This window comes from Corvus brachyrhynchos, unplaced genomic scaffold (genome assembly GCF_000691975.1).
Source record: "Corvus brachyrhynchos isolate BGI_N302 unplaced genomic scaffold, ASM69197v1 scaffold4, whole genome shotgun sequence".
NCBI lineage: Eukaryota > Metazoa > Chordata > Aves > Passeriformes > Corvidae > Corvus > Corvus brachyrhynchos.
Genome location: NW_008237878.1, coordinates 3,098,570 through 3,109,137, shown reverse-complemented (window position 1 = coordinate 3,109,137; position 10,568 = coordinate 3,098,570). Strand labels below are relative to the sequence as shown.

Here is a 10,568-nt window from a genome sequence, read left to right as displayed (position 1 = left end):
TCCTTCAATTCATGCACTCGTGCTGCCAGAGCAGAAGTAGACTGTCCACCCCACTTCCTCATGTTTTCCCCACTGTCACACAGGAAATCCCACAGCTCACTTCGTGGGATGTACCTTCTCTCTTGGGAGCGTCCACGTTTGGTATCAGAATCTCTGCTCTGTACTGCCAAGATTTGGAGAAGGCCCTCTTTGATCTCCTCCTTGAGTTCCTGGTGCATGTTCTCTATCTTATCTTCCAGTTTCTGCATACGTGTTTCCACAGCTGAGACTCTTGCATGTGTTGGGCAATGCACGGAATCTGCATATGCTCGGAGCTTTACTGCCATATCCTCCACGGTCTCACTCGCAGCGTAGTTCGGTTTCATTATTGCTATAGCAGAAGCGTATTCTTGTGGCCCAAGTCGCGTGAGTTTTCGCCACATGAATGGACTAACTCTGACCCGGTCTGGACTCCTCAATCCTGGGTCATCTGTGAAGACAATCTCTACCACCCCTAGTTCTCTCAGGCACTGGATCCCTTGTTCTATGGTCTTCCACTGGGTTTGCTGCATATAGAGATCATCTTCACACAGATATCTATCCCTTGCACCATTCAAGACCCGTCTCCAGAGACTGGCAGAGTCAGCCCCCCTTATCATCGTTTGGTCGATAACTGGGTCACGTGACAGGGATCCCAAATGCCTCACTTCAGCACCATCCAGCATTACATCATCACCTGCAGCATCCCAAATACGGACCATCCAACTTATTATGGATTCATCAGACCTTCGGGTGCAGTCCTTTCTTAAGCTGTGCTTTATGGACATGGACTCAGTAATGGTTTCTGTGCCTGAGTCAGTTGATGGCTTTGAGGTTCCTTCCCCTGCATCATCATCATCATCTTTCGCTGGGCAATCAGTTTTGGTTGTGTGCTTTTTTCTCGTGACAGGAGCCACTGTCAATGGCTTAGACCCTCCATCTGGTTTGGGCTGGCGGTCTGGTTTGGCTGCAGTCTGAGTGACTGGGGTGTCTGCAGGCTTTGCTGATTCATCTTCCTGCCCCTCTACCTTTACCTGCTGCAGTGTGCGATAGGCATATGCCAAAGCCCAACATATTGCAATGAGCTTTTTCTTATTAGAATTGTCATTGTATTTCTCTTTCAGATATTTTGCCACCTCAGCTGGTTTCTGAACTTGTTCAGGGGAGAAATTGCAAACCACTGGGTCTTCAGGATTTGGCCCATATCTTCCCATTCCCCACACCACTCAGGATTTTCCACCGCTGGGTCAGGTGTCTTGGCAGTCACCCTGGAAATGTGAGCTCTTATTCTAGAGAAGCTGCGAATCATATAGAGGAAGATTACCAGATTAAATACCAGGAGGATGATGTCTTTGTTCAATTTCCCCTGGATGGTATTCTCAAAAGATAACCTATCAAATTTAAAGGGAAGGGAAACCCCATCTCCTCCTCTTCTAACAATCTGGGTGCAATTACTAATAAATTCCCAAAACAGGCTACTGAAGCTAGGACTGGGGTTAGGACGGAGAAACCACATATCATACACACTTCAAACAGCTGCCTGTACTTCTGTTAACTGTTTATAAATCATTATCACAGAGCACAGCAAAATAGAAATCTGGATTCGTGCCCCTCGTCTGTAAAATTTACATATGAGGGACAAGATCAGAGCAAGTTGTGGGTAGGCAAACAACCCTAGGGACCAAAAAAGCACTAGTACCTCAATCAAGCCTAAGGACCAGAAAGACATGAGTACATCAAGCTAGAGAGACTTTAATTCAACCAACATGGTGACTATTTTACCCCAACACAGAATAAGTAAATTCAAACCAAAATGTAATTAGTACAGGTTTTTCGCTTTCCTTCAAGCCATGCAGTTGGGCGCCACTAATTATTTGTGCCAGTTTGGACATATTTGGAAATATATCCTCTGAGAGAAGGCAGGTTACAACCATCCCTCCCCCACCAGGTTCGGAAAAAAATGAATTTTCCTTGAAGGGAAGTGAAAGAGATAAAAAACCCAGTATTTTAGGAAGGATAACAGCATGGCCCTTCAGCTGATGACTTCTGGTATGTAGAGCATTTCTTCAGAGTACCAAGCACCAATTAGAGCACCATTCCTGTTCATCCAACTTGCAGTGGAAATTTGAGGTGACAACAAATCAACCCCACAATTCTTCAGGTAACATCACTGCTAATTTCTTGCAAAGTTCAAGTAGATAATTTAAAAGCATTGTGACTGAAGATGACTGCATTCTGACCTGTAAACATAGCTTAAATTTACCTTTATCAGTCATTTTTTCACATTTTATTTTATTAAACTTACAGTAGCCAAAACTTAGAGGTTATGGAGCAACAATGCACACTTTCATAACACCCTTTTTTAAGAGATAACTTCTTTTATATTAGTCAAATGCTTAAGATAAGACAACTCCTAGATGGAGCAGAAAAAACTGGTGGTAAGGTTACACAAGAATTTGGGTTGTGTGGAAGTTTGCCATCGGTGGGGAAACAGGGAACTGAGTTACTTTTTAGTGATGTAAAGGAAAAAAATTATGCTAAGCAGATTTTATAAATAAACAAAACAGAAAAAAAGCCTTCACTAACGATTAAGGAAAGATAAAACATGTTTTAGCTGAGCATTCAACCACAGAGTAGAGAGAAGAGCTTTGATTATGATAATAGTAGAAGAAAATTCTAGAGCAAGACCTATCAACAGTAGCTCCTAAAAGCTACTATATGCTTTGCCAAGTTAAAACAAAGTACAAGATTTTATGATGAATATCCCATTGCCACTAATTCTTTTAAAATTCCTGAATAAATTGTCTTTTCTTCTATAAGCCATAAATAAATCACAGATTTATGAAGTTAGCAGGAAAATTTCTTTTTGTTAGGTTATTTCAGAACTGAATATTATGCAGTTCCTTGGAATTTCTACTACTGTAAAAAAGGCACTGATATAAAAAATTGACCATACAACCATATATCTTAAAAAACTACTGTATTTTTAATTATTAAGAGGTTTCTCTTCGAAGCTGAAGAACATGAAAGAAAGGTAGGATTTGATGTCTCTTATTACAGACCAGAGCTGTTGAAGCAGTTATTTTGCTTCTCAAGTTACATGACTTAATAAGCTTTACAGGAAAAGCCCCCGTAATCAGCTGAAAAAAAGTCTCTATCTCTGTGTGACCTTGAACAAGCTGCAAACTGCTTTGAAAAAGTTTTACTCAGTTTTTCCTTCCCCCTCTCAGGCTCAGGATAAAGGCATAGAAAGGCACAAAAATTAATTTCTGGGCATAGGGCAGCGATATGGGATACACATCATAAAGTCACCCCAAGACAACTGCACACAAAATATTTAGCCCAGTTGCTGAAGGAGTCCTCTGAAATCACACAGTGTCAGCACACAGTGCCATGAGTAAACAGAGGAGCTGGAAGAGGAAACAGCAGGAAAATTCTAGCTCCAACCGAAGAACCAAAAGGTATTTTAGTGCTGCATATCGCAATGGGAGAGAGATAGCTACCAGGGAGATGATAAATACAGCTTCACTCCAGTTTTCAAATACAATACCTGATGGAAAAGGTGTCATTTTTAAAGATCTAACATAACTTCTTGTTTGCTTTTGCTAAGAAAATTATATCCAAGATTAAAAAAAAAAAGTGTGCTAGGGCTGAAATGGAATTCTGCTATCTCAGGACTTTATTTTGGGAGTCTTGTAAGTAACAATTTAAGAGTACTAAGTTCTGCAGAGTCATTGATAAAATCTTGCTTCAGAAACAAAGTATGCCTCTAATTTTGAAATTCCTAGAATGAATATAATCCAACCTCTCTTCTGAAACCTTGTCTAGAAGTAAAAGCAGTTTCAAACTACAGTAAGAAGAAAGTAATTTGTTCTTTAGGGAGCAGCAAACTAACAAACAGCAGTGGCCAAGCATAGGTTGAACATACCACCCAAGGACTGCTGTGGAGTTTTAGAGCATTTTTCCTGTAAAATGTCAGCCAGATTGATGGCTGGGGAAACACAAGGACGGCTGCCAAACCAGTGGAAAAGCTATTTCCTCTGGTAGGGGGCCAGTGCCTCTGACAAGCAGCAAGTGGAGGGGAAAAATCCTGATGACACAGAACCCACCCACCCCATTTGCACACACACTCTGCGAGTAGGAAGGATATGAACTCCCAGCTTTCCAGAACCTCTTCTGGCACTTGGGCAGTGAGGCAGGTGTTCACCATTTCTCTATCAACAGCAGAGAGCTCTATATCCTGTTTGGTGTATGTCATCAAAACTCTAAATTCAGGTAAAACTCTCTCATAAGCTTTCAGTATTTAAAGTGATGCAGTCCAGAAAAAAAACTCCAAATATTTAAGTTCCCCATGTATTTTCCGCAGCTGAGAAATAGACCACTGAAGCAGAAGTTTACCTAAGATAGGATAAAGCACAATACAAAGTACAAAAGAACAGATAATCCTGTATGTATCACTTAACACAATTCTTTCAGCCACCATTATCAGCACCAAGTCAAACAATTGCACAAGTTTCATGTTATAGTAAATAAATATTTTTATGTCATTAGAAAATATTAATCTGCATACCAATAACCCCTTTCATTTATGTATCACTAGAGGTTAAATCAAAGCCTTTACATATCAAGACTAGCTGCTGACAAAGGACAACCCTGAGGCCTGAGAATGCTACACAGCTCCTTTTCAGCTTTGCTTCATGTGGAAACAAAAGGTTATGACTGGTCTTGCACAGCTGCTTCTTCCATACTGACTGTCAACCAGGTACATGATATGAATGTTTAGCTGCTTCTCACATGATACTCCTACAGAAAGTTCTCTGTAATCCCATGGGCATTTTCCTGATTCATTTACACAGTGTGATCTCTCAAAGTACTGCTTCGAAATAGGTTCCACTGATCTATCTGATCAATTCTTCAAGTTTAACACTAGTGCATCTTGATTTCAAATGAGAGCACTTGGCAGCAAGTTCTGTAAGTTAACTGTATTGTACAGAAAAGCATTTTCTTTATCAATATCAAGTCTGATGGCCCCTGGGATGGAACTGAGTGGGCCATCAGACAGGTAAAGTCATCAAATTCTATTTTCTACAGTAGGACTTGATATGAACAAGCAACTACCATTCTACACCATTCACTCTATACACACAATATTTCACTAAGCCCTGCAATTACCCATCTCTTCTCTAAATCAGACGGCACTGAGAGAATCTGTGTCATATTTACAGGCTTCTATAATTGTCTCTTGGTGGGGGGAGGGGGTTGGTCAGCTATTTCTACACCCTTTTCAAGGGGGAACTACCGGAACTCTGAGCATTCACTACTGGCAGGTTTGGAAACACACTCCGAGATCCCTTTTGTTCTACAACAGCAAAAGACAGGTTATTTGTTTCACTGTGCAGAGGTAGCTTTTTAAGCAGACTAGTTCAATGCAAATAGCACTTTCGTCTCCTAAGCACTACAGAAACCTGAAGCTATTTAATCCTCATACAACCTGTTTGAAACAGGCTTTAAAACACAGACTCTTGCTAAGAAAAGAAACCAGCAGCAGAACCACTGAAGAATATTTATATTTGAGATTTTCTCTCCCTGAAAATAACCAGAACAAAGCAAGCCACAATGGCCAGTGATAACCAGGCTTCCACAGAGAACATGTGGTCACTAAAGCCTAGCAAACAAGCTGCACAAAATAACAGAAACCTTTAGAACATGCTTGCTTACTTTGCCAGGCAGTGCTGTCCAGGCCACGTGCCATCTTCATTTTTCACTTCTATTAAAACAACCTGAAAGAGAGTGCAGGTAATAAAGGTAACTGCAAGTCTGTTAGACATTTTTCAAAAGCATTAGCAAATCCCATTGTCAATGTTTGCTCAAAGTACATAAAGGCAAGTGAAAAAAAATACACATCAGCAAAAGCACTACACGAGACCAAAAAAAAAAAAAAAAAAAAAAAGAGAGAGAGAGAAAAAGTTATGTCCCTTACCTGACCCTGATAGAGCCCTGCATCTTGCACTGTGCTATCCAGCTTGCTGAGCTGCTCATAAGTGTTACTCATATACCTGTTCCATAGCCTGGTTTCCTTCTCAGCTGGGATATTAAATAGTTTTCTCATTTCTTTCTCGATGGTAGCTGTTGAGGAAAAAATAAAAACACCAGAATTCCTAAAACACGAGTACTTTTGAAAAAACACTAAACTCCTTTAGCAAGGAGGTACATCACTTATCCTTCAAGATCGTTCAAGCAGAAAACATACTATGGAAGTTACAATTGTTCATACAGTTTGTCTAATATGAAGTCTGAAAGAATGAAAAACTTCTGTTTTCAATAATGTATTAGGCTGTCAAGCCCTCAAATCAATAACATGCAATACACTTTTGAGAACTTTCTGCCCAAAGGCCAACTTCTGTTCATTTGAAAACACAGGTTCAAGTTTTCAGTTATTACTGTCAAGTTGCCCATTTCAGTTTAGTGATGTAGATACAGGACAGATGACATTCAGCATTTTTACATGTGAAAAATATAGCAATGAGAGAGAGAGAAAAGTCAGGTTTACTCCAGTCTGGAGGTTCTGGAGGGCACAGATTACGTCTTGAGACACCCACAGAGCACAGCTTTATCTATCAGAGAACTACTTACCAACAGTATCTGCCTTGCTGAAATGGCAGCTGATGACATTGTTGGGATCGCTGCTCTCACACAGTTTCAGCTCCAGGAGATAAACCTCAACCTTATAGTGCTTCACAAACAGCCCATACTCCACCACCTGCACACAGGGAACAAAGCAACACAGAGCTGCAATACTGAGCAGTTTTCCAAAGTACACAGTTCTAAATACTGTGAGCCTTTTGCAGTATTGCAAGGCAAGCCACAAACTGAACACAAACTCACTCCTAGATTCAGTCACCAGCTTGTTTGGGGAGTTTTGTTTCCCAGTGCTTTCCTTCCACAGTGCAAAGTTCCAAAGATCCATCATCACAGTTGAACTGACAGTGTCAGCTAACTACTCATGAAAAATATTTGATCACACAAAGCATTCTAGAAAAAAATTACCTTTTGCCTCTAGTCTTTGGCTAAGTTTTATATAAAGAAGGAAACCAGGCTGGAACACCGGAGCAAAATCTCTTCTATCAGAAGAAAGCAAACCAAAGCATTATTTTTCTGCATGGTACACAGAATGTGTCTCATTACTCTCTCCTAGCAAGAAGAGAAAAGTACCTCTGAAGTTGTTTTGATGACACTGCTTTATTTCAGAGTACTTTTCAAATCAATTTTGCATTTGAGAGAATATTCCAATAGGTATATTTACCCATGCCATTAGCTTCCAGCATATTTTTATTGAAAGGTTTCCCTAAGACTAGACACCACTCATCACCTACAGACCCTAAAACACATTATGCCAGAAAGAAAAACACATTTCACAGGCCAGTTATGAGACAACCGCGGTGTAACAGAAGGAGTAAGAAAAAAAAAGAAAACCCACACCTCAATCCTCTCCAGAGTTCTTGGCAGCTACTAAGCCACTGAAATTGAGACCACATTTCATTGAAAAAGCTGGTATAATTTTTAAGAGTAACAGAGTTTGAGAGGCACTTGGACAATGCCCTTAATTTGCTTTAACTTTCAGTCAGACCTGAATTGGTCAGGCAGTTGTACCAGATGATTAAGTCCGTTCCAACTGAAATATTCCATTTTATTCATGTGACACCAGACTTGGTATGATCTACACCTAACATTTTACAGAAAAAACTACCCAGCTTTAGAAACAAACCAAGAATTAAGATCTAGACTTATAGTGACAATTCCACTAAATTATGCTTCCATCTTCTGAGGATTGTTGCTTTTAGAAGGTTGTATTAGATATGCAAGGTGCTTTAAAGGTAAATAATTCACAAACACGTTCGGGAAGATCTTCAGTACTTTGCTGTTACAACGGAAAGTAAAGTTCCCTGTTTAAACAGCTTCTTGACAGGCAGAGCAGACTTCTTTTTAAGAAAGCAAAGAAACCAAATCAAAAGTTTTCCATTTATTTTTCAGAATAAATGTCACTAAACGTGACTTCCTGTTCTCCAGTATTCTGTAGTTAGAAACAAATAAGAACCATATTCAGAAATCAAAGAACTCTTTCCAAGAAGTTCCTGATCAGATCATTGTGTCCGTTAGGATGGAGGAATGGAGACTCTAATCACCTGCAGATGTCTTTTAAACAGCATCTGACCAGCTTCCTTGTTCTTTGCCCAAGTACAACTCAAGTCATGCCATTGGACAGCAATTTCAGCATAACTCAGCCGCTGAGGAAGCACATTAATACACTTTCCAGTGGGACTCTATAGATGACTGCCCAAAAACATGTTTTGAGACTATCAAAAGAAACCTGAACAACAAATAAATCTCATCTAATCCTCCTGTACTTGGCTCTGATCATCTGACACAGAGATGGAAGAAATATCTTTTAAAGCTATAAAGATGCCTGAAAATTGCTTCCCAGATCCTACTTTTATGGATATTTTAATGTAAGAATTACAGTTGAACCATCTTTAGGAAAAGGCTTAGAACATTCAAGGACCACAAGTTTAAGTGCTTGACTTTTAATGCTATCTGGGGAATACTGTAACCAGATACTGCCCACATTCTACTCAAGTGCAGTACTGCAGCTTCTATGCCTCACTGACCCACTCTGGATTTTTGTAAGAGGCTGTTACATCCCACAAACCTACTACTCTGCTATATTTTAGCATCTTCTTAAATATTAAAACTCCCTTCAGTTACCAGGTTAACAACAGAGACTGACAGTTTCATAGTAATTCAAAACTTTAAAAATTTACACTTAACTGGACCCAGAATAACTTGACATGTTAGGGCTGTAAACCAGCACAAGCTCTAAGCTCTACCCCCTTGGTTATTACAGCACTGAAAGCAGCACCAGACATCCCACGAAAAGACGGCTCATGCAGTTAAGCCCAAGCGTTTCCCCAACAGCTCCCGAATCTCTTGCCAACTTTCCAATTTTTCAGAAAAGGGAGTGTGCAATAACATGCCAGGTTTTGTGAAAGCAGTTAGGCAGTTCACGAAGGAAAGCTTCCTCACTTGGAGAGGCAGTGATCGTAACAGTACCAATCCTCCCTCTCAGTGCAGACTTGCAACTCCTCAAGAAGTTACACGTTTCTCTAAAACCACATCTCCTTTACATGCTGTAATTATTTTCTCCTTCCCTACTTCTTGCTTCCATGGGAGTTCTGTCTACTCAGCTGAGTGAACCTGAGGTCACCTGGTGATCCTGGGTTCACTCAACAGTCCTGAAGACATCAGAATTTCTTACTACATATAATTTCTAGCCCACACCAAACAACAACATTCCAGTGCCACTGATAAGCACTTCCTGATCTTACGTCCCTTCTGGTGACACACTTTCCTAGGTCTTGCACACCTTGGAGTAACCCTTACTTACAACATAGCGCTACTTAAACATAAGTGATGTTAATTCTGAACATTGTATCAACACTTGGTGTAGTGATCAGTCTTTTAATGGGCTCCACAGACTGGCACTGCTCTATTTAGTCAGTGCAAAAACCTAAGACTAAAATAAAAATAAAAAATCTTTTACCTATGCACATTTCCAGGAAAAAAAAAAAAAAAACAAGCAACTTGCCAATTTCACCTTCCAGAACAGGTTATATACCCAGAATGCATATACGACTGCATTTGTCAACCAAAAATATGACTTACAGGACAAAACCACATACCCACCTCTTAATAAAGATTTTAGAATCACACAGTTTTGGAAGAGAAAACAAGAATCACCTTAGACTCTAGAGGAAGTCCCTAATCCATCTCTACTAAAAGACCCATTCTGTCCTGGAAGATCTACAAGTTTGACTAACAACTTACACATGTCAACAAAGTACAAACTATTCCATGCAATATAAAAGAACTGTACTGGTCCAAAGAATCACAACCAGAACAAGGTTCAGGGTTCTTCCCCCAAATAAACCATTAACTCAGAACACCTCAACATTCAGGCATTTCAGCTGAAATACAGGCAAGTTGTTCTTTCAGACAAGGCAAAAAGGCCTCAAGTTATTATCTCTAAAGAGCTGCTTAACTGGCATCTGGCAAAATCAACCATCTAAGTTTGATGGAGATCAAAAGCTGAAGCCAGGATGAGGAGAAGTTGATTCAGCCATACTTACTTTCCTCACAATAGGCTGCTGCCCGTCTATGCAGCCGTACCACGCTACTAGTTTGTTCCAGGCTTCGGTGGGCACCAACACGTAATCCAGCTCATCAATGAGGTGTTCTTTTAAACTCTGACTTTCTGGATCTAAAACGGAGACAGACGGAAGACAGCAGGGCATCAAACAGCGCGTTTTCTTTTCCAGACCCACACATGTACTGCCAGGACACCAAGAAACACCGGCGCTCCCAGGGCAGGCAGAGCCCGGCCGGTCCCCTCGCGCACAGAGCGGGGCGGCCGCGTGCCCTCTGCAGCGCTCGGCTTCGAAAGCGAAAGCAGCGCGGGGAAGTTCCGCAGCCGAGCCCGAGCGGCGGCCCCGCTG

The 10,568-nt window shown here is 40.7% G+C and overlaps 1 protein-coding gene across 1 annotated transcript in view; it reads right to left on the bottom strand.

The window, feature by feature from the left end:
* USP4 (ubiquitin specific peptidase 4) overlaps positions 1–10,559 on the bottom strand; it is a 41,078-nt gene extending 30,519 nt beyond the window's left edge. Inside the window, exons 1-4 of the mRNA XM_017732405.1 lie at positions 10,203–10,559; positions 6,652–6,778; positions 5,999–6,144; positions 5,737–5,798 (exon numbers count right to left, since the gene is read on the bottom strand). Coding sequence (XP_017587894.1) covers positions 5,737–5,798; positions 5,999–6,144; positions 6,652–6,778; positions 10,203–10,367 — 500 coding nt within the window. The 5' untranslated portion in view covers positions 10,368–10,559. The remainder of the gene's footprint in view (positions 1–5,736; positions 5,799–5,998; positions 6,145–6,651; positions 6,779–10,202) is intronic.
* Between the last annotated feature and the right edge of the window lie 9 nt (positions 10,560–10,568).